The sequence below is a fragment of the Heterodontus francisci genome, chromosome 24 (genome assembly GCF_036365525.1).
Source record: "Heterodontus francisci isolate sHetFra1 chromosome 24, sHetFra1.hap1, whole genome shotgun sequence".
NCBI classification, from domain to species: Eukaryota; Metazoa; Chordata; class Chondrichthyes; order Heterodontiformes; family Heterodontidae; genus Heterodontus; species Heterodontus francisci.
In genome coordinates this window covers 37997948-38023142 of record NC_090394.1, presented here as the reverse complement: position 1 = coordinate 38023142, position 25195 = coordinate 37997948, and the positions used below count along the sequence as shown (strand labels likewise).

At 44.5% G+C, this 25195-nt stretch overlaps 1 protein-coding gene across 1 annotated transcript; it reads left to right on the top strand.

The window, feature by feature from the left end:
* Positions 1 to 306: 306 nt before the first annotated feature.
* On the top strand, positions 307 to 23540 carry atpaf2 (ATP synthase mitochondrial F1 complex assembly factor 2). The gene is made up of 8 exons (XM_068055957.1): positions 307 to 553; positions 2146 to 2190; positions 4459 to 4607; positions 10095 to 10192; positions 17602 to 17682; positions 18002 to 18114; positions 19048 to 19163; positions 23287 to 23540. Exons 1-8 carry the CDS (start codon positions 448 to 450, stop codon positions 23422 to 23424), a joined length of 846 nt encoding a protein of 281 aa, XP_067912058.1. The 5' UTR covers positions 307 to 447; the 3' UTR covers positions 23425 to 23540.
* Positions 23541 to 25195: the final 1655 nt, after the last annotated feature.

Genomic DNA, 25195 nt, shown 5'->3' with positions numbered 1-25195 from the left:
TGGGACATCCTGAGGTCATGAAGGGCGCTGTAGAAATGTCAATTCTTTATTTAACAATAACTTGTAGCTTTCTACAGAGATTGAGCTGCAGCCTGTAGTCTGAGAGGTTGCGGACAGGTTCCGTTATTGGAAAGTGCTGAGAAAAACAGAGCCACATGGTGCAGTAGCACATCCAACTGGGAAAAATCAGAGAAAACAGTTTAAATCGGAGCGCCGCCTTCCTGCTGCTTGATTGACAGGTAGATACCGCGGTATGATTGGATACAGAAGACGTCAATCAATTGCGTAGACGAGCATGTGGGATGGGGTTTGCGGGGTGAAAGGTCGGGGAAATGGTGGCGTCCTGAGGGAAAGCCGGATTGACTGTGAATGTTCTTCGGAGCCGAGCATAGAGTTGTGGCCCTGCCGGTGTGATTACTTTCCTGAGACTGCCGGGAGATCAAGAGGATGTTGGGTCGCCTCTGGGCCTGGGTGCCCGCTATGTTCAGGCCCCGGCATGGTTCCCGGGTGATGGGAAGGATGGTGGAGTGGAGGCGGCAGTACCCGGCAGCAGGTGGGCGACCAGAGCAATGGAAACCAAATATAAAATAACACCGAGAGACTGGAGACGGGGAAGTGAATACAAGGTGTCAGCCGTGGGCTTCTGCGTTAGAAGGCTGTGTGTTTGAATCCCGCTCCAGTGACTTGAGCACAATATCTAGGGTGATGCTGCCAGATGAGGTGTTCAAACTAAGACCCCCTCAAGTGGACATAAAAGATCCTATGACACTGTTTAGCCAAGAGCAGGGGCGTTCTCTCCTGAGTCCTGCTAGATATTTATCCCTTAACCAGCATTACCAAAACAAATTATCTGGTTATTGTCACTTGTGAGCAGATTAGCTGGCACATTACAACAGGGACTATACTTAGAAAGGACTTCATTGGCTGTAAAGCGCTTTCAGACATCCTGAGGTTGTGAAAGATGTTACATAAATGCTTGTTTGTTCTTTCTATACAAATTGGCATTAAGAGATGTATAGGGTTATCTCCTGAACTGCATAGCATCCTTAACCATATTTCACAGAGTACAGTTACAATCTATGCTATGCTGGCGGGCAGCCATAAAGACAGGGCTAAATTGTGGCGAGTCGAAGAGACTTAGTAGTTGGCAGGAAAAAAGACAGAGGCGCAAGGGGAGAGCCAACTGTGCAACAGCCCCGACAAACAAATTTCTCTGCAGCACCTGTGGAAGAGCCTGTCACTCCAGAATTGGCCTTTATAGCCACTCCAGGCGCTGCTTCACAAACCACTGACCACCTCCAGGCGCATATCCATTGTCTCTCGAGATAAGGAGGCCCAAAAGAAAAAAGAACAGTTACAATCTATGCTTAGGGTAAAAATAATATTAGTTTAGTTTAGAGATACTGCACTGAAACAGGCCCTTCGGCCCACCGAGTCTGTGCCGACCATCAACCACCCATTTATTCTAATCCTACACTAATTCCATATTCCTACCACATCCCCACATGTCCCTATATTTCCCTACCACCTACCTATACTAGGGGCAATTGCTAATGGCCAATTTACCTATCAACCTGCAAGTCTTTGGCATGTGGGAGGAAACCGGAGCACCCTGAGGAAACCCACGCAAACACAGGGAGAACTTGCAAACTCCACCCAGGCAGTTCCCAGAATTGAACCCGGGTCACTGGGGAAAAATCTGTATTTGCCTGGCTGTCAAAACACTCATCGTTTTACTTATTTAAGATTTCAATGAATGTTACTCGTAGCCAACCTGGCTGAATATGGTTCTGATTCTGAGCTTTCCAGCGCCATCTGCATTGGTCTCAGTGACTGTGATGATCACGGTGATGTTAATTCAGCAAACTCAAGCTCAATGTTGATTTTAATCCAGGCCAGTGCTATTCACCTGTTTCTCTGAGGGTATTTGGAGAGCTGTGCTGAAGACTCAGGAAGTTGTGACTTGACTTGTGTAATGGTGTAAGTCACTCGTGCCATAATTTCCTGGAATTTCTGCACTGTGATAACAGTATAAGCTGTAGATATGCTGTTCCTATGGTGCAACTGTTCAGAAGTTCAGACTTTTATGTTTGATAAATAAAAATTTGTCTAATTACTGTATTGTATTTTGCTCCTCTTTTCCAGAGCACAAGAAGTTTTATCAGGATGTTAGCATTTCTCAAGGGGAAGGTAAGATTTCTGTTCTTTCTGGTGCTTATGAATAAAGATTTTTTTAAAATGTTGAGTTCCTTTCAGCTGCACAACATAAAGACTCCAACCCCCATTGTAATCAGGTTCTAGGCAACTGTGCAATATTATCAGACAGAGGAACAGGAGAAGATTATTCAGACCCTCAAACCTAGTCCGCCATTCAATTAGATCATGACTGATCAGTACCTCAACTCGATTTACCCAACTTATTTTTACTCATTTGTGGGATGTGAGTATTGCTGGCAAGGCCAGCATTTATTGCCTATCTCTAATTGCCCTTGAGAAGGTGATGGTGAGTGGTCTTGAACCGCTGCAGTCCGTGTGGTGTGGATATACTGACAGTGCTGTTGGGTAGGGCGTTCCAGAATTTTGATGTAGCAATGATGCAGAAATGGCAGTGTTTCCAAGTCAGGATGGTATGTGACTTGGAGGGGAGCTTGCAGGTCATGGTGTTCCCATGGGCATACTGCTCGTGTTCTTCTAGGCGATAGAGGTCGCAGGTTTGGAAGGTGCTGTTGAAGAAGCCTTGGTGAGTTGCTGCAGTGCATCTTGTTGATGGTAAACACTGCAACCACAGTGCTGGAGGAAGTGAATGTTTAAGGTGGTAGATGGGGCGCTAATCAAGTGGGCTGCTTTGTCCTGAATGATGATGAGCTTCTTGAGTGTTGTTGGAGCTGCACTCATCCAAGCAAATGAGAGTATTCCATCACATTCCTGACTTGTACATTGTAGACAGAATCATAGAAAGTTTACAGCACAGAAAGAAGCCACTTGGCCCATTGTGTCTGCACCATCCAGAAAATAAGCTACCCAGGTGTACAAAATCATGAGAGGTATAGACAGGGTGGATAGCAAGAGGCTTTTTCCCAGAGTGGGGGTTTCAATTACTAGAGGACACGAGTTCAAAGTGAAAGGGGAAAAGTTTAGGGGGGATATGCGTGGAAAGTTCTTTACGCAGAGGGTGGTGGGCACCTGGAACGCATTGCCAGCGGAGGTGGTAGATGCGGGCACGATGGAGTCTTTTAAGATGTATCTAGACAGATACATGAATGGGCAGGAAGAAAAGAGATACAGAACCTTAGAAAATAGGCGACATGTTTAGAGAGAGGATCTGGATCGGCGCAGGCTTGGAGGGCCGAAGGGCCTGTTCCTGTGCTGTAATTATCTTTGTTCTTTGTTCTTTGTTCCATCCTAAATCTACTTTCCAGCATTTAGTCTGTAGCCCTGCAGCTTAGAGTTCTTGAGGTGCATATCCAGATACCTTTTAAATGAGTTGAGGGTTTCTGCCTCTACTACCCTTACAGACAGTGGGTTCCAGACTTTACCACCCTCTGGGTGAAAAGACTTTTCCTCATCTCCCCTCTAGTCTTTCTACTGATCACTTTAAATCTATTCCCCCTAGTCACTGACCTCTGTGCTAAGGCAAATAGGCCCTTCCTATCCATTCTATCCAGGCCCTTCACAATTTTGTACGTCTCAATCAAATGAAATGTTAACTCTGCTTCTCTCTCCACAGATGCTGCCTGACCTGTTGAGTATTTCCAGCACTTTCTGCTTTTATTTCACATTTCCAGCATCTGCAGTATTTTCTTTTATCCCAGCCGATCCAATCTTTCCTCATAGCTGCATTTTTTTTTCAGTCCTGGCAACGTCCTTGTAAATCTCCTCCATACCCTCTCAAGTGCAATTACATCCTTTCTGTAATGAGGCGACCAGAACTGCACACAGTATTCAAGTTGTGAGCTAACTAACATCCTATCTTTGGTCCCTGCCACAAACTCCATTCCATAGCCACTGATGCCATTCCTCTCCTTGAGGACTTATCTTCTCCATATTAACTTGATATGCTCAGTCTTGATTTAAGCATGTCTATTTCTATTCTACTTAAAACAATTCATATTAATCAGCCAGACATGTTTTACACTATAAAAATATACAGATTCTTTTATTTCAGCTAATTAATAAAGGCATCAACTCGGGAACTATCAGTGGCAGTAAACCTATTTCTTGAAAGGGTAAAACTGATAGTTGGGTACAGTAGTGTAGTGGTTATGTTATTGAAATTAGTGTATTTGTTAAAATGTTGGAGCGTGTGAATCAATGATCGATGTATGCAATAAATAACTCTTGTTCGATTGGACTATCTTTTCATGGAGGCTGAATGTTCCAGCTGAAGGTCTGAATCACCCCATTGTATGACAGCCATTCCTCTGACTTTGTAAGGGACTAACTTTTTTGCTGTTTCAGGAGGAGCATTTGAGATAAACCTGGACCGCAGGAAGCTGAAGACACCTCAGGGAAAGTTGTTCACGGTCCCCAGTGAAGCTCTGGCGATTGCTGTTGCCACGGAATGGGAGTCTCAGCGAGACACATTGCAGTTCTTCACCATGCATCTGGTAGAGTCTGGTTTTAATTGTGCTTTTTCAATTGACTGTCACAACCAAGGCAGGAGGGGTGCACTGTTTGTTCTAGTTCCACTTCTCCATGGGTCACAACATATATTTACATTTTTTCCCACTTACCAATACGGTCAATCATAGACTCTATTTTTATCCCAGAATAAAACACACCAACCAGGTTTCTTTAATAAACAACAAAATTATCAGTTTATTATAAAACAAGTCTTAGCCAGTAATGAAGTGAAGCATAAGCACCGATTGGAATATCAAAGTTCCCTTTTTACCTTAGCCCCTCACATTCTCACACACAAACATCAGTTAACCAAAAAAAAAAGGGATTTTTTTTTTTACAGCGCCATCATAGAAAAAAAAAACACTTGGGTTGAATACTTGCTCATTCTTGCAGACAAGATACGTTGTGTTCCAAAACTGGCATACAGTCTGGCTTCCAAGTACACGTGGACGGGTCACTGGGATCTTGTAGAACAGTTCTTTTCAGGCGGCGTTGAGAATTAATTTAGCAGGCTTTTCTTCAAAAACAGGAGACCAGATTTGCTAACACAGTGGACTTTTCAGGGTCTTTTAGAGAGGTGCTGGAAAGCTGAGCTGGGTTGTGGTTTTCTCCTTCCTGGGGAATTCTCTTCTCTCCTTGAAAGTTCTCTCCCTTTTTATACAGTTCAAAAGCGAAACTGATATTTGACCTCCATTAATCTTGACCTGTCACTTCTTTGTAAACAATTTCTCCAGGTGTCCAAAGTTCTCTGTTGTTTATTGAGCTGGAAGTCAAGTGGTTTCCCGGAAAGGCTTGTTTTCCTCAAGACCTCTCAGTGCCCCTTCAAAAAACATTTCCAGGGACTGTTTTTCAAAGTCAAGTGGCCTTTACATGACCCCCCCCCCCCCCCGCCTTTTTGAAAACCCCAAAGTTTAACATTTCTTCAATCTTTGAAAAATGTATCCTCAAAATATATTTAACAAAGCACAGAGGCACTTTCCTAACAACTGGAGTTTATGAACTTCTTAAAGCTGGCAACAGGGGCAAGTGAACCCTTTGAAATTAAAACAGAAAATGTTGGAAATACTCAGCAGGTCTGGCAGCATCTATTGGAAGGGAAACAGCGTTGACGTTTCGGGTCAATGATCTTTTGTCAGAACTGGAAAATGTTAAAAAGGCAACAGGTTCTAAGCAAGTAAAGAGGCATAGGAACATATGAATTAGGAGCAGGAATAGGCCCTTGAACCAGCTCTGCCACTCAACAAGATCATGCCTGATCTGATTGCAACCTCAACTCCAGAGTCCTGCCTACCCCCAATAACCTTTCACCCCCTTGCTTATCAAGAATCTAAGTACCTCTGCCTTAAAAATATTCAAAGACTCTGCCTTTTGAGGAGGACAGTTCAAAGACTCAGGACCCTCTGAGAGAAAAAATGACTCCTCGTATCTGTCTTAAAAGGGCAACCCCTTATATTTAAACAGTGACCCTTAGTTCTAGATTCTCCCACAAAAGGAAACATCCTTACCACATCCACCCTGTCAAGACCCCTCAGAATCTTATATGTTTCAGTCAAGTCACCTCTTACTTTTTTAAACTCCAGCGGATACAAGCTTAGTCTGTCCAACCTTTCCTCATAAGACAATCTGCCCGTTCCAGGTATTAGTCTAGTAAACCTTCACTGAACTGTTTCCAACACATTTACATTCTTCTTAAATAAGGAGACCAGTACTGTACACAGTACTGCAGATGTGGTCACACCAATGCCCTGTATAACTGAAGCATAACCTTCCTACTTTTGTATTCAATTTCCCTCACAATAAACAATAACATTCTATTAGCTTTCCTAATTACTTGCTGTACCTGCATACTAAACTTTTGTGATTCATGCACTAGGACACCCAGATCCTTCTGCATCTCAGAGCTCTGCCATCTATCACCATATAGATAATATGCTTTTTTATTCTTTCTGCCAAAATGGACATTTTCAGTTTTTCCCACGTTATTCTCCATTTGCCAGATCTTTGCCCACTCTCTTAACCTATCTATATCCCTTTGTCGCCTCCTTGTGTCCTCTACACAACTTACTTTCCTACCTATCTTTGTGTCATCAGCAAATTCAGCAACATACCTTTGGTCCCTTCATCTAAGTCATTTATATAAATTGTAAAAAGATCAGGCCCCAGCACTGATCCCTACTCTCTGTTTCCTGTTAGCTAGCCAATATGTTACCCCTACACCATGAGCTTTTATTTTCCACAATAACCTTTGATGTGGCACCTTATCAAATGCCGTCTGAAAATCTAGGTGTAGTACCATCCACTGGTTTCCATTTATCCACAGCATGTGTTACTTCTTTAAAGAACTCAAATAAATTGGTTAAACATGATTTCCCTTTCACAAAACCATGTTGACTCTGCCTGATTACCTTGAATTTATCTAAGTGTCCTGCTATAACGTCTTTAATAATAGCTTCTAACATTTTCACTAAGACAGATGTTAAGCTAACTGACCTGTAGTTTCCTGCTTTCTGTCTTCCACCCTTTTTGAATAAAGGAGTTAGATTTGCTATTTTCCAATCCCATGGAACCTTCCCCAAATCTAGGGAATTTTGGAAAATTAAAACAAAAGCATCAACTATCTCACTAGCAACTACTTTTAAGACCCAAGGATGAATTCCATCAGGACCCAGGGACTTGTCAGCCCGCTGCTCCAACAATTTACTTAGTACCACCTTCCCTGGTGATTGTAATTTTCTTGAGTTCCTCCCTCCTTTCCATTTCCTGACTTACCATAGAACAATATAAAAATTACGGCGCAGAAGGAGACCATTCAGCCCGTCGTGTCTGTGCCGGCCATAAATATAAAAAACAAAAAATTTATCTGCCTAATCTATTCCCACCTTCCAGCACTTGGTCCATTGCCTTGCCGGTTACAGCACTTCAGGTGCATGTCCAGGTACCTTTTAAAAGAATTGACGGTTTCTGCCTCCACCACCGTTCCTGGCTGTGAATTCCAGACACCCACCACTGTCTGGGTGAAAAAGTTTTTCCTCATGTCCCCACTAATCCTTCTACCAATCACCTTAAACCTGTGCCACCTGGTAATTTATCTCTCCATTAGGGGAAACGGGTCCTTCCTGTCTACTCTATCTAGACCCCTCATAATTTTGTACACCTCTATCAAGTCACCCCTCAGCCTCCTCTGTTCTAAGGAAAATAACCCTAGTCTATCCGATCTTTCCTCATAGCTGCAACTTTCGAGCCCTGGCAACATTCTTGCAAATTATCTCTACTCTCTCCAGAGCAATTATGTCCTTTCTGTAATTTGGTGACCTGTACGCAATACTTCAACTGTGGCCTAACCAGCATTTTATACAGTTCCAGCATTACATCCCTGCTTTTGAATTCTATACCTTGGTCAATAAAGGAAAGCATTCCATCTGCCATCTTCACTCTATCGACCTGACCTGCCACCTTCAGGGACCTGTGGACATGCACTCCAAGGTCTCTCACTTCTTTGACCTCTCTCAATATCCTCCCGTTTATTGTGTATTCCCTCGCTTTATTTACTCTCCCCAAATGCATTACCTATTACAGCTATTTTTGACTGGAAAAAGGGGGAAGGGAGAACAGAAGGGAAGGTCTGTGATACGATGGAATGCAGGAGTGATTAAATGACAAAAGGGATGATGGTGTAAGGCAAAAGGGGGGTGGTAATGGAACAAGTAAAGAAAGAAAAGATGGACCTAGAGGATCTATAATTGGCAACAGCAGAATCATTACCGGCACCTACTGTCCGAAACAATGGGAGCAATGAAATTGAGCTGAAATTGTTAACTCAATGCCCTGTGTGGTACAGAGACACAAAGATCCAGTCTGTAATGAGTTAGCAGATTGCAACATTGGGGACATTATAAATAATAAAAACAACAAATGCTGGAAATGCTTAGCAGGTCAGGCAGCATCTGTGGAGAGAAAAGCAGAGTTAACGATTCTGGTCGATGACCTTTTGTCTGAATGGTTCTGAGTATTTCCAGCATTTTCTGTTTTTACTTCAGATTTCCAGCATCTGCAGTATTTTGCTTTCATAATAGTGGGGATGTTAAAGTTGACTGTAGTGTTCTCGGACTGGAGAAAAGAATCAACCAGGTGCTGGCAGGAAGGCATATATGCATTGATGGTGAGTTAGGACAGGATCAGGGTTGCAAGCAGTTCTGCTGGTGCCTTTCCAGTCAAATAACCTGCCACATGAATGCAATAGCTTCTGGAACTCGTGGGAGTGTCCATCAGCAAGAGTTGGTGCCATCAGGGAAAGCATAGGAGAGAATCAGGTGTTACTATCAGAAGCTTACATTTTTTTACATAAAAAGAAACCAGTTATCACTAACTTGTTTTGCCAGACAGGTCACAATATAAACCGGCATCTCAAAGTGTAAGAGATGAGGAATGGGGAAAAAGTTAATTATGCAGTCTAGAGAGGTGTTGTCTGTTTGGAGTGGGGATTGTGGTGGTGGTAGGGAACCTTTTTGAGATGTATTTCTCTAACTAGTATTCATATAAAAAGCTTATGTCTAGCATGTGTTTATGTATGCCACACTTTGAGTGTCACATATGCAAATTTTCTGTATCACACTTTATATAATAAAAAGTAAACAAAGAAAGCCAATCATTTGAAATGTACAGACAAACTTGATGGCAGTTCAAAATGCCTCACTGACACAGGGGTCAGAATGTCTGTAACGTCTGGCCAACCTTGCAGATCATACTCTTGGAAAAGGTAAAGAAAGCTAGGCATTACAAACTAGTTCTGATTTGTGATCTGAAGGGCACCTAAACTGTGACTGACGTCATCCAGTGTATACTGAATATGATTAACAGAGATTGGACATTATGCACTCCATGACCTAATGGTCCTGTTCATATAAAACAGCTAATCATCCAACTTACTGTGTTTGTCACTCCTCCAGGCTTGATTTCATTCATGCCTCTGGCATTAGTTGCAGAGTGAAGGCCCAGGAAAGGGAGCTTCACATTTATGTGGTGCCTTACTGAGGGAGCACTGTACTGTCGCCACCGCTGTCTTTCAAATGAGACGTGAAACCAGGTCTGCCCCCTCAGGTGGACATAAAATGTTCCACGGTACTATTGGAAGAAGAGCAGGGGAGTTCTGGCCAATATTTATCCCTCCGCCGTCATCACTAAAACAGATTATTTGGTCAATAATACATTGTTGTTTGTGGGATCTTTTTGTTTGCCAATTGGCTGCTGTGTTTCCTATATTACAACAGTGACTATACTTCAAAAAAGTACTTAATTGGCTGTAAAGCACTTTACGACGTCCTGAGTTATGAAAGACGCCATATAAATGAAACCCCTATGTTTCCTTAGCACATCAGAATATCTCAAAGTGCTTCACACTATGAGCTTTGAAGTACTGTGACTATTATGTAGGAAAATTATGATTACCTAAAGCTAAACTCTTCTTTGATTAGACAACCTTATGCAACACTGCACTGGATAATCCCACACAAAGAACAAAAGAACAGTTAATTAGGGCAGCTCTCAAATACCTGGACACAGATACCGTCTGGTAAGTTGTACTTGCTGTGGGTAAGATTGTCAAATTTCTGCATGCTTTTATTGTCTATATGCATAATTCATCTGGACTTAAGAACTGAAGGAACAATATTGAAATTTTCTTCTGGGCACCAATTCTTTTGCAGGGGGTGTTGGCTAATTGTGGCGCTAACTGTGGAAAAATGACAAGAGAACACGGGTAGAGTAGCAGAGTGGGCAGATAGGTAGCCAGTGCAGTCCACTGAAGAAAAATGTTAAGGAATACATTTTGAAAGAAAGACTTGGGAAAGGAAAGGCGTAGGTAAGTGCAGGAGTAGGCCATTTGGTGCCTAGAGCCATTCAGTTTGATCTGTAACCAACTCCATTTACCTGTCTTTGCTCCACATCCCTTGATTCCCTTACACAACAAAAAATACACACATTATTAAAGGTTCCAACTTCAAGTGGATAAGGTCATTAAAAAGGCATGTTTAGTTTTGTAACTGGGGCACAGAATACAAAAGCAAAGAGGTAATGTACTTGTACAAGACCTGAACTAGTCTGCAGTTAGAATATTGTGTATGCTTTTAGGCAGTCCATTATAGGAAGGACATAAAAGGGATAGAAAGGATATAGTATATATATTTTTAGGACATTGGCAAGGATGCAGGGTTACAGTTACAGAAGAGAGACTTGAGAAATTAGTGCACAAAAGCCCAAGGCATCAGAAGGTTCAAGGGTGACCTGATAGAGGGCTTAATGATTCAGACATGGGTTACAATAAAGTAAACAGTAATCGATTGTTTCCACTGGTCAGTGAGACAATATCAAGAGGGTAAGAATTCAAGATAATCACAGAAATAATAAAAGACAAAAGTCAGACAGCATTTTTTTACAGAATGTTTAGAATGTGGAGGTCCCTGCTGCAAACTTCTGTTACACAGACTCCCTAAATAATTTTAGAAGAGAATTTGATGGTTGCTTAAATAAGAGGGTTGTTAAAAGCTTTGGAGAGTAGGATTAACCTCAACAACTCGTGGAGAAAAATATTGACACAGACTTGAGCCAAATGGCCTGTTTCTGAGCTGTAAATGTTATGATCCCACATTGTACCTTATTAGTCAGGTACTTGGAACTTGGAAAGTTTTTGCATAGAGTTCTCAATAAGGTGCAGAGTTGCTGATTTCTGCCCAAGTGATTTGCCAGTGCACTGACTGGATGTGAAGTGAGCAGTTGGGAATCAGGGTGACATTTAATGGAGGTTCTGTTTGGAACCAGTTGCATATTGATCAGGAATCTTTAAGTGGGGAACTCATTCCAGATTACAGATGGCACACTTGAATAATTTTCTGATAGCAGTAATTATGAGTCGAGGTTCCAGCCTCCACATTTAAAACTGAGATGTGAAGGAATTTCTTCTCTCATAGGGTGGTGAATCTCTGGAATTCTCTGCCTCAGAGAGTTGTGGAAGCTAGGTCACTAATTGTATTTAAGGAGGAGGTAGATAGATTTTTGAAATCTCGGGGAGTCGAGGGTTAGGCAGAGCAGGCCCGAAAGAGAAGTTGAGGACGGGACAGATCAGCCATTATCTTATTGAATGGCAGGGCAGGCTTGAGGGGCTGAATGGCCTACTCCTGCTCCTATTTCTTATGTTCTTACGAACTGCTGGCCCTCCGATTGGCCAGTAGCTCCTAAGGGAGGAGTCCCACAAACAGCCGAGGCGGTGTTGCCCCCGACCTTCGGGCCTGTCATTGAAGCCCCTGCCACACCAATAAAATTCCTGCCTATGATTCTGAACCAGGAGACGGGCATCTGATTTACTGATGTAAATAGCAACACCCATGCATTAGCTGATCAGAATCCAGCCTAAAGAAATGGCATGATAAAAGGGGCCTACTGGCAATGTCATCACTTTGAACCATGATCAAGGTTGACCCCTACAAATTCTGTAGGGTGAATGGAGAAGAGGATCACTGGGATGAACATAGGAACATGCTGACACAAGATTAAGAAGAGCAAAAAGATCTTTGGGGGGCGGGGGGTTTGTGGGAGGAAGCACAACAATAAGCAATTGGCAGGGGAAGAAACAATGATCAGTGGCCTTTGATCCTGTTCCAGGTAGGTTTTGAGTAAAATGGCTGTAACCAATTCTCGAGCTTCAGGCCAGGAAGTACGTAAGACCATTCGGGTGGTGGTGAAGGATAATGAAGGAGGTGCACTGGTTGACCGTACCTTCCTCATAAAGAAAATCCTTATTGATTTCTGTGGAATTCAAACTGCAGACATCTTCCGCCTGCAGGACTTCCCCAGCAGTGGATATTTCGACGTGACGTTCAAGAACGTGGCGGGATGCATCAAGTTCCTGAAGGTGTTCAAGGAGAAGGGAAAGCAGGCGCTGCTGTCGATCCTCACAGTGGAGCTGCTCTTCATGCTGCCATCGCAACGCGACCGGATGGTGACAGTTCACCTCTATAACCCCCATGTTCCTGTTGTGGAAGTACTTGACTTCCTCGCCAGGTACGTCGAGGTGGCCGGCAGCAGCACTGATGTAAGGGCTCATTTGGGATTTGGACCAGCAAGCGGCAGGTCAAGGTGACCTTGAAGGTCGATACCACCGGAACCACCATCCATCCACCCCTCCAGCTTCGCTACCTGGGGAAGTCAGGGCTTCTTGGTCTATGCAGGGCAGCCCAGAGTTTGTCGCACCTCTGGCAAATCTGGACTCATGGCAGCTAACTGCAGCACAGTCGTCTGCAAGAACTGCCCAAGAAGGAAGGCCATCAGACCAAGGACTGTAAACAGAGTAAGTGCTGCAGCCTATGCGGTGAGGCAGGCCACTTCTACAAAACCTGCCCCAAACGCTGCCTCAGTTATGCTCAGGCGGCAAGGTCCAAGGAAAGGCCGGGAGAAGGAACGGTGAATGCGTCTGGTGCTGGGAAGGAGACAAACAACCCTCTCCGCAGCGAGGAAAGTCTACCTGAGAAGGAGAAGAAAGGGGAGGCATCTGCAACCAGCGATCCAACACCTACCCCGGGCTCGGAAACTACTCCTCTACAGACAGAATTGATGGAGGAGGAGGCAGCAGATGGACAAACTGGTCAGTGGCAAGTGGTACAAAGGAAAACCACAAAAAAAAACCTCCAAAAAAGGAACAGGCCACCACCCAAACCAATAGCAAGAGGAGGCGACTGTTTGAGACAGACTACAGCAGCTCCTCCTCATTGAACGAGGAAGGGCCGGAACAACGGCACCTGCAAAAGAAGTAGCAGAACTCAAAGGAGATGGAAGATAAAGCCCCCCAGCTCCAGTGTACTGGAAGCTGTGAGGGCCCAGTGCGCCCCAACCCCAAAGTGTCGAACCCAGCGACATGCCCAGCGCACCCCAGCTCTGGGACACCGAGAGCAAAGAAGCGTCTGGCGTACTCCAGCTCCGGGAAGCCGGGAGCAGTGATGTCTTCGAGGAGGAACAGAGGGGGAAGACACCAACAGCAGAGGACAGCCCAAGCCTTGCTGCCTACAAGACCCCCCCCCCCCCGATGTCACCCCAGCGGAACAAATCCCCCGAATGTGAAACAGCTTGCGTACACTATGGGAATGCAGGAACATACCCAAGGACTGGGGCTAGCAAGGACAACTAACTTTAAAATCAGTATAAAGATTGCTTTGATTAATGTGTGTAGCATTAAATCCACCACGCGATGTGTTTCAAACTTGGACTACCTCGTCAAGGTCAAAGCTGACCTGCTTTTCTGCAGGAGTGTGGAATACCACACCTCAGCACCTACAGGCAATGGTCGCGATGGTGGTCCCAAGGGCCATCAATCTGGTCAGGGGGTAATGATTTCCGTTCCTCCGGCCTGGGTGCTCTGATGCGGGGAGGCAACCTCACCCTCTCTGAAGTTAAGGAGGTGATAGGCGGCCGCATCCTCGTAGCAGATGTAATGTACAACAATGCTCTGCTCCGGTTAATTAACGTGTACGCCCCGGTTCAATGCAGCGAGCAACTGACAGTCCTCCAGCAGCTCCCACTGCTGCTGGCAATATCCAGGCCGGTCATTCTAGGCGGTGACTTCAACTGCATCATTAACGCAGCTGGACGACCTGGCAGGGACAACAGCAAACTGGACGCTACATCTAGATTCCTGATGGAAACAGTAAAAGATGCCAAGCTGCACGACATCTTCAGCAAACCTGCAGATGGAGCGCAGCATAGATATACCTGGTCAAGACCGGACGGGTCTGCCCGTTCCAGGATTGATTTCCTGTTTGTGTCCCGTGCTTTCACGGTCAGATCCACTGGCGCCAAACCAGTGTTCTTCTCTGACCACTGCCTCTCACTGGCCGACTGTCACAGGGTGACCAGCGGGTTGGCAGAGGGACATGGAAGCTCAATGCTACACTGCTACCCCCAGAGAACGTTGAGGAACTCAAAAGGGATTACAAAGGTTGGAGAACCATGAAACCCCTCTTTGAGTCTCCGGTGCACTGGTGGGAGGCAATCAAGGAGAACATCAAGAGGTTCTTTATCTTTAAAGGTGTTCAGAGGGCGAGAGACAGACAGAGGGAAATGTCCCGACTCCAGAAAAGAATGCAAAATCTGCTGCGGCTGCAGTCGATGGGGGTCGAGGTCAAGGAGGATCTCCAAGAGGTGAACAGCCAGCAGGCCTCCCTCTTTGCCACGGAGGCCTCCAAGATCATCTTCCGGTCCAGAGTCCGCTCCATCGAGCAGGATGACATGTGCTCGCATTACTACTTCCAAAAGGTACACACAGAGAGCTCTGTGATCAGCAGCCTGAAGGAAGGGGATGGCTCGGTAACGTCTTCGCAGTCCGACATACTAAGGATCAGTAAATCCTTTTATGCTGGGCTGTACGATCTGAAGCCCACGGGCAGCACAGCTTCCCAGTCCTTCCTATCATCTATCACAAAGGTCCTAGATGACAGCATGAGGGAGAGACTGGACAAACAGCTAACTCTGGATGGATGAGCTGACAAAGGCCGTCAGGTCCTGCGAGACGAGTAAAACTCGCGGAAGCGATGGCTTACCGGTTGAGTTGTATTCGGCTCTGTGGGACTGGGTTGGCCCAGACCTGCAAGAAGTATACGAGAGTATACTTCTGGCCGGCAGCATGTCAGAATCCATGAGGAAAGGCATCATCACCCTCATCTACGAGCGGAAGGGGGAGAGGGCGGAAATCAGAAATTATCAGCCCATCTCACTGCTTAATGTTGACTACAAGATTCTGTCCAAAGTCATCGCCAGTCGGGTCAAGTCTGCTCTAGAGTTGGTGTTTCACCCTGACCAGACCTGCACTGTGGCCGGCAGGAAGATCTCTGATAGTCCTGCGCTACTCAGGGATACGATCGCCTATGTACAGGACAGGAGGGTGGACACATGCCTCATCAGCTTGGACCAGGAGGAGGCTTTTGACAGGATATCGCACACCCACATGATGGATGTGCTCTCCAAAATGGGGTTTGGGGAGGGAATCTGCAATTGGATCAAACTGCTCTACACAAACATCAGTAGCGCAGCCTCAATCAATGGGTGGGAATCAGAAAATTTCCCGATCCAATCTGGAGTCAGACAGGACTGTCCTCTCTCCCCGTCTTGTTTGTTTGCTGTATGGAATCTTCTGCTGAGTCCATTAGGAAGGATGCGGGCATAAGAGGGGTGACAATCCCAGGCAGTGGAGGCACTCGGGTAAAAACCTCCCTGTACATGGACGACATCGCTGTCTTCTGCTTGGATCCGCTGTCCGTTCGCAGACTGATGAGCATCTGCGACCAGTTCGAACTGGCCTCGGGAGCCAAAGTCAACCACGGCAAGAGTGAGGCCGTGTTCTTTGGGAACTGGGCCGACCAATCCTTTGTCCCCTTCACAGTCAGGTCAGACCACCTGAAGGTGCTGGGGATATGGTTCGGAAGGGCTGGTGTGTGTGCCAAAACCTGGAAGGAGCGAGTAGCCAGGGTACACCATAAACTGAGCATGTGGGAGCAGCGATCTCTCTCTCCATTGTGGGTCAGAACCTGGTCATCAGGTGCGAGGCGCTCACGTTGTTGCTGTATGTGGCGCAGGTCTGGCCCATACCCCACTCCTGTGCCGTGGCGGTCATCCGAGCTATTTTCCACTTTATCTGGAGATCCAAAATAGACCAGGTCTGGAGGGACACAATGTTCAAACCTCTGGATAAGGGCGGGAAAAATGTACCCAACATTGCCCTCATCTTGACCACCTTCGTGTGCAGCTGCATCAAGCTGTGCGTAGAGCCCCAGTACGCAAACACCAAGTGTCACTACATGCTGAGGTTCTATCTGTCCCCGGTGTTACGAAGGATGGGTCTGGTCATATTGCCGCGGAACGCTCCCTCCAGTTAGACCATGCCGTACCACCTATCCTTCATGAGAAAGTTCCTGCAGAAAACGCCTTTGACCACCTATCCATCAGGCAGTGGTCTGCACGGAATGTCCTCAAGGCCCTATGGGAAAAGAAGATGGTGGATCCTGTCGGATGGTTCCCCGAGCAGACTGCCAAAGTCATTTGTCAGAATGCCTCATCACCAGAACTTTCAAACAAGCACCGAGAAGTAGCTTGGCTGGTGGTGAGAAGGGTCCTCCCCGTCAGATCCTTCCTGCACGCCCGGAGTCTCGCCCCCTCCACACACTGCCCTTGAGGTGGCTGTGGTGGGGAACAGACAATTGCCCACCTCCTTCTGGAATGTGTCTTTGCAAAGCAGGTGTGGAAAGTGATGCAGTAGTTTTTGTCGAGGTTCATCCCAAGCAGCTCTGTAACACAGGAGTCTATGCTCTACAGGCTGTTCCCAGGGACGCACACCGAGATAAACATCAACTGCTGCAGGAGGACCATCAATTCGGTGAATGGCGCCCTTTGGTCTGCCCGAAACTTGCTGGTCTTCCAGCGCAAAGAGTTGTCCACGGCCGAATGTTGCAGACTGGCACATTCCAAGTTCCAGGACTATGTGCTTAGGGACGCACTAAAGCTTGGGGCAGCCGCTGCAAAGGCTCAATGGGGAAAGACCACTGTGTAAGGCCCTCCCACCAAAGTGAACTGGGGCTGGACCCATGGCAAACCCCTCAGGCTGTATACACCAAATATGGGTTTGCTGTAAAATGTACATGGCATGTAAAATGGAATGGAAGGGTTGTGAGGCAACTCACTCCTGTATTGAAGAAAACTGATTTCCTTTGCACCTTTTGGAATATCAACTTGGTACTGTTTTGCAATTTTTTTTTTTACAGATTTTTATGAATAAAATATATTTTTGGAAAAAAAAACAATAAGCAATTGAATAGTAAGAGGTCAGAGAGAACTATAAAGATTTGCAAATGGGGGATGAAAAACCGATGCAGCAATGGATTGACATCAGGGTCTTTCTTAGATGGACCTCCTCATCCGCACTTATTTGTGTTTTTTGATGTGCAGTTACAGAGTGGAGGAGCCACCTGGCTTAGTGGAGCTCCAGAGAAATGAATGGGATCCAGTCATCAAATGGATAGAAAACAGGTGAGTGGAAGAGGTTATCCTGAGTGCTCGATGTGGGACAGGGGTTCCATATGGCTTGTCTGCGACCGTATAATCCTTTCTGCCTTGCTTGTCGAAAGGGAGAATGCAATGAATCATGCATCTAGTGTATTAATTAAGAGCCTTGGTGGGGAATTGCTTCAGCTGGTCAGCGGCTGTACAGAGACAGAGGTCTTGAGATAGCTTTAGTCAGACAGAGACAGAAGGAGTCACCCAGAATAAAATGCACCCAGATGTAAATACTCTCTGACTGCCAACTCGCTGATTTGTTTAATTCTGATCTATATTTTTTTTCTAACAGATATAATGTTGTGATTGACTCCTCCACAAATATCTTGGGACCAAATATTCCAAAGGAGTCTAAGCAGACATTTGAGCAGCACCTCTCCTCTTACAATTCCTGGGCACTAGTAGGTGTGTGATCACTTAAGTCTTTGTCATAGCCAAATACTTTGGGCCAAAAGGTAAAACTTAAAGCAATGTGTCTTTTGCCTTTTGCTCTAATGCAATGGTCTAATTGTCCTCCTACCTTGGGCAATAACCACAACTTGCATTTCTATGGTGCTTCACATATAGCGAGACATCTTAAGGCGGCTAACAAGAGGGAAAATGGTGATTATAAACATGTGGGCAATGATGGGCAGGAAAAGACCCTCTGATTCATCCAGCCTGTCCCACACGATTGTGATACCTTGTGTCTCACAATATATACACATCACCCACCCAAATGGAATGTCATGGGTTGGTGGCATGGTCAGAGGATTTTGAAAGTAAGGAGATGGGCAGGAGTGCAGTAGCTGAATGAGTGACCATTAGGACTGGAGTGGAGAGTAAGTCGTCAACCAGTGTCTGAGGAATGGAGGATCCCTACAGATATGTAGGCTAGAGGAAATCACTGAAGTAGGGATGAGGTTGTTGCTTTCAAATCTTCAATCTCTTCCCTTCAAGAATAGTGTGAAGTAAAGGAAAGATTTGCAGACTGATGAATCTGGTAGACCGTGACACAAACACTCCTTCCATGCCTTAACTGCCTTTATACCGAAACGGGTGTTAGTCCTATACGGCAAGTATAGTCCTATGTGGACTACCACAACCCATACAATGTGGGAGGGACTCAGCCTCCACCCTTACAACAGTAAATCTTTCTATTTGGCCAGTTAGAGATTCCCTTCTAATGAATTGTGCTATGGTTGGGGAAGAGAGTCATTTGAGTGCAAAGTATTCACTCCTCACTTTTCATATACTCATTTTAACTTCAAAAAGCTGAGTAGTTGACAATTGGGAGAAATCCTTGGTGAAATCACTGCTCTCCTTGCTTCTCCCTTTACGATGGCTTTGTTTTTGTAGGTCTGGAGTATGTCATCCATCAGCTGAAATCAGTGGTTCTTTCGTTAAATCTAATTGACCGAAACTTGAATGTAGAGAAAGCCGTGCTGCTGTCTCGACTAGAGGAACAATATCAGGTACAGAATATGTTGTGGACTGGCTTGGCCCCTTCTCCAATCCATGGGCCGCTAGTTACTAACTGACATTGGTTTGGCTTTCTGTTCTTTCTCCGTGTTAAGCAAAGCTAGGGCTGTATGCAGGCTGTTCCGTGATGTGTACGTTCACGTATCAAATCCAGTGTACAAGGGGCATTTTGGGTTACAGTCATAACCCAGTGGAGAAGAGCAGGTTCTTTCTGGGTCCATTTCACTGCAGGTTGTTCGGCCCAGAACCTGGTGAGCAAGCTGAGACCAAGCGCGTTTTGTTTAGGGTAACTGGGGATGCAGTTCAGTTTATGATGAAAGATTATGCATTTTAGTACTGATCTTATTTGTTTTTGAGGATATATAAAAAATCTCACCACATCCTTTCTGGCTTTGCAGATAACAGCCCTGCCTGGCATGGGATTTAACTATACAGACCAGGAAGATCCCATGATTATAATAAAAGCAAAATACTGCGGATGCTGGAAATCTGAAATAAGAACAAGAAATGTTGGAACCACTCAGCAGGTCTGGCAGCATCTGTGGAAAGAGAAGCAGAGTTAACGTTTCGGGTCAGTGACCCTTCTTCGGAACTGGTTCTCTGCTTCTCTTTCCACAGATGCTGCCAGACCTGCTGAGTGGTTCCAGCATTTCTTGTTCTTATTTAAGATCCCATGATTGATTTTTTTTTTTAAAGTATTTATTCTAGGGATATGAGTGTCACTTGCTTGGCCAGTATTTATAGCCCATCCCCAGTTGCCTCTTGGGAAGGTGGTGGTGGGCCTTCATCTTGAACCGCTGCAATCCTTGTGGTTTTGGTGAGACAGTGCTGTTAGGTGGTGAGTTCTAGGATTTTGACCCAGCAACACTGAAGGAATGGCGATATATTTCCAATTTGGTATAATGTAGGATTGGAGAATTCACAGTCTGTCAGCTGATTGCATTGGAGTTGTTACAATTAGCCACAGTGCAGCTGGGCCAGGAGGGGGGAAAAAGAAATCAAGTTGGGATCATGCTCCTAAATCGCTGTCCTATGACCCCAAATAGAAAGTGCGCAGTGAGGTCAGGATCGGCCACTGCTTTGGTGCCCATCCCACTGTGGAATAACCTGTCAAAACTCCCTGCCTAGGCTTGCGCATAAATAATGTCCACTAGGATCGTGACACCAGTGGAATAGGAACCCAGTGAGAGTCAGTCCATTCATGCTGAGACATCAGGATGGTAGTTATATAAAAGTTATTTCGCACTTTATGTTTGTATAATCCTTGAGAGTTGAATCACTGTTCCGACCTCAGTGAGACTGTTGACGTTGAGATATGAACTCCCCAGACCAATTTCAAGAAGTGCACGACAAGATTTCTTATTTTGAGACTTTTACTACAACTAAGCTAAAAATCAACATTAACTAAACAGTACTTCGTAAGTTGCTAATACACTAAATTGCAGAAAAGGTATTTCCCTTTATTAACACACTCAAACCCCACACCACATTAAACCTTATACAGTATCCTCATTGAAGCAATATCTTTGCAGTTAAAAGTCCCAAACTCCTCCCATTTACAGTGGGTTGGATCTCCCAGTCCTTCTCAAAGTTAATGTCCTCTTCATTCACTTCTTCCGACCTCTCACAAGAACACAAGAAATAGGAGCAGGAGTAGACCATATGACCCGTTGAGCCTTCAATACGATTGTGGCTGATCTTAGGCTTCACTCCACTTTCCCACCCGCTTGCCATATCCCTTGATTTCCTGAGAGCCCAAAAATCTGTCTATCCCAGCCTTAAATGTAGTCAATGATGGAGTATCCACAATCCTCTGGGATAGAGAGTTCCAAAGATTCACAACCCTTTGAGTGAAGTAATTTCTCCTCATCTCAGTCCTAAATGATCGGCCCCTTACTCTGAGACTGTGCCCTCGTGTTTTAGATTGCTTGACCAGTGGAAACAATCTCTCAGCATCAACCCTATCTTGGCCCTTCAGAATCTTGTATATTTCAATGAGATCACCTCTCATTCTTCTAAACTCCAGAGAATTATAGGCCCAATATACTCAGCCTCTCATCATACGACAACCCCTCATCCCAGGGACCAATTTAGTGAACCTTTGCTGTACCACCTGCAATGCAAGTGTATCCTTTCTTAAATGTGGAGACCAAAGCTGCACACACTATTCCAGATGTGGTCTCACCAAAACCCTGTACAATTGCAACAAGACTTCTTTATTCCTATACTCCAATCCCCTTGCAGTAAACGCCAACATACCATTTGCCTCCCTAATTGCTTGCTGCACCTGCATGCTAACTTTTTGCGTTCCTTGTACAAGCACATCCAAGTCTCTTTGAACAGCAACACTTAGAAATTTCGCACCTTTTTTAAAAAAAAATTCTGCTTTTCCATTCTTACGACCAGAGTGAATAACTTCTCAATTCTCTACATTATACTCTATCTGCCATCTCGTTGCCCATTCACTTAATCTGTCTATATTTCTTTGCAGCCTCTCTGTGTCCTCCCCAGAGCTTACCTTTCCATCAGCAAACTCAGATACATTACTCTCGGTCTCTTCATTTAAGTCATTAATATAGATTGTAAATAACTGAGGCCCCAGCACTGATCCTTGCAGCACTCCACTCTTCACTGCCTGCCAACTTGAAATGCCCTGTTTCTGTCCACTCTTTGCTTCCTGTATGATAACCAATTTTTTATCTATGCTAATATATTACCCCCAACTCCATGAGCCCTTATCTTGCGTATTAACCTTTTGTTTGTCACCTTATAAAATGCCTTTTGGAAATCTGTATATATTACATCTACTGGTTTCCCTTTATCCACCCTCCTAGTTACATCCTCAAAAAAACTTTGATCTGGACTTCTGTGAATAAGGCGATCTTTGGTGACCCCGTTGGTCTTTTTCCTCTGCAAATCTCAGCTTTTGAATTGGTTCAAGTCTTAGCCTTTCGCTGTATCAGTGTTCTGAGAGCAGAGGTTTTCTCTCTCTCCTCTGAGGCTGCCACTGCTGGTCTTTGTGTCTTCCAGTCTTCCTTACAACCCTCAGACTTCTGAAAGCCTGTTGAATTTATGCAGAATCCAAAAGTCAATAGTCATTTGCCTTTTACAATATGCAGAGTCCACATGTCTGGCCATAGGAGAACCACCCAGGCCTTACTTAGTTTCCAGGTGTTAAACATTTCGACTCAAGTTTGTACTTCAGAGCCCATGGCTCCCTGTTCATGATCTGAGTGTTTAGTTTAGTTTAGAGATACAGCACTGAAACAGGCCCTTCGGCCCACCGAGTCTGTGCCGACCATCAACCACCCATTTATACTAATCCTACACTAATCCCATATTCCTACCACATTCCCACCTGTCCCTATATTTCCCTACCACCTACCTATACTAGGGACAATTTTATAATGGCCAATTTACCTACCAACCTGCAAGTCTTTTGGCTTGTGGGAGGAAACCGGAGCACCCGGAGGAAACCCACCCACCTGCATATAATCAAACAATTGATACAATTGTCCTTCAGGGAAGGAAATTTGTCGTCCTTACCTGGTCTGGCCTACATGTGACTCCAGACACACAGCAATGTGTGTCTGGGAGAGAGAAACTTATTGTTCTTAAGGTGTTACAACCTTGCATTCTGCTTACAAAAGGGTCTTTGATCTCGGTTCCTTGTTCGCATGGCAACATCCATGTCTTGCCGATAGGTAAGGTTGGTATGAGGTCACATGTCTCTTCCAAATCCTTCTTACACTACATTAAAAATCAGTTTTTAAAAACATAATCTGCTACAAATTCCAGCGTTAATAACAATCGTAAATGTCAAGTCCAACAGTGTAATTTTGTTAAACTTGCTCCTTTTAAGCCATGCATGTGGGAATGACTTTGGGTCCTAAACCAGGAAGATCCCATGACTTTGGCTGTGAGTTGTGACCTTGGTGGTTGAGTCAGCAGGTTCTGTGTATTTAAACCGTGAACATACCCATTCGACAAGCAAGTGCACTTGTTTGCTAATGTCTTTTATCTCAAGCAAACTGTGCTAATCTTTCACACTGGTTGAGACTCTAATGGCTATTATAAGCATAGAGGTAACTCTCTTTCTCACCCCTTTCTCTCCAGATTGAGTTTTGGGGAAACGTTGAATGGGCACATGACTATGACCTACATGAGCTTCGATCCCGGACAGCTGCGGGAACCTTGTTTGTCCACCTGTGTTCAGAGAGCTCCACTGTCAAACACAAGCTGCTGCAGGATTAAAGCAACTGATTGTCAGTTCAGCTGTTTCCTGTAACTGTAGGATTCTTTTACCTGATGGGTACATGATAGTCTTTAATTAAAAATAATACAATAAAAATGTGTTCTGCTTGTTGGAACAGTCTTCATTGAGAGTTCTTCAAAATGCACTGAAGGAGTGAATTGATGCCTCCTTTTTTTAAAAAAAGGAAAAAACCCATAAATGTTTAATTCATTTCATGAAAATTTAGGGATTGATCATAAATGGGAGGAAAATGAACCTTAAGGTAAGAACGGTACTTCTGTTCATGTGAATGAGGAGATGATAGCATAGTGGTAATGTTACGGGACTAGTTAGTAATCCAGAGGCACAGACTAATGCTCCAGAGACATGAGTTTATATCCCACTACAGTAGCTGGGGGAAATTAAATTCAATTAATTAATAAGTCTGGAATAAAATGCTAGTCTCATTAACAATCATGAAACTACTGGATTGGTATAAAAACAAAATCTGCCATCTTTACCCAGTCTGGCCTACATGTGCCTCCTGACCCAGAACAATGTGGCTGATTCTTAAATGCCCTCTGAAATGGGTTAGCAAGCCACTCAGTTCAAGAGCAATTAGGGATGGGCAATAAAGCAGGCCTTATCAGTGACAATTCCGAAGATCGAATAAAAAAAACATTAATTTTTAAAACAGTTTTACACAAAAAAAATTATTTTTCATGTTTTATTCTGCTAGTCCAGTACAGCAACACACTGCCAGGGCTTGAATGATTTTAAAATAGTGATTTAGGAAACGTTACATAAGGATGATGTAAGATGTCTGTGTGATTCACTTCTATCATTCACAGTCACAGGAGCAGGTGGTGCATTCCACAGAGGGAACAGTCAGTCACCTACCTTCCATTTTCATCCCATATATTTTGTTAATGCTCAGTGCATTCACACCAGCAACTCCACTTTGTGCCTTCAGTTTATGTTCGCACTCAGTGATGTATGTTACCTCAGTGGTGCAGACTCGATGGGCCGAAGGACCTCGTCTGCACTGTATTATGTGATTAGCTGATTACTTTTTCTTCTGTTCTTAGTTTGAAATTGAATGCTTACTACTTTGTTTGCAAATTTAAAAGGCACATGCTTCCTTTCACTCCACAGAGCTTGAAAATTGCACTTTGAAATTTTCTTCCTAAACACCTCTGTATTTTATATCTCCCAACTCCAAACCTACACCACTGACTTTACTTCAATGAACTCCCCTAACACTTTTATCATTCTTTCTTCGTGTTCAATTCCCCTCTTCCCCCACTTTGTAAAGTGCTTTGAGATATTTTGGTATATTGAAGTCCTGATACAGAAGTGCCATTTTTGACAATGAGATCCAGCAACAGAACAGCAAGTTTGTTTTCACAAGTTAACTTCACAGTGAACTTGAGCACCACGACAAACATGTTAGATGTGCTGCATATTGGTTCCGTGAAAGATTGAGATTGTTTTTTGAAGTGGCTGCTGCAGATAGTAGGATTGGAGTCTGCTTGTCCACATTCCCATGGGACTGAGTGATGGTACAGAACAATTGTGAATAATTATCCTATGAGAATTACTGGGGTGCTCTAAATCATAAGATGGAATAGTAGATCGGTTCTATCACTTCCTTTATACATACTTTGTTCCCCAGTTTTCCCTTTTTCTCTTGCTGGCAGGGGTTAGACTTCCTTTGGTACCTATCTAAATGACACTGTGCATGGGGATGAATGTTGGCAGGCTATTCGAATATGGGGTGATGCCATGTAT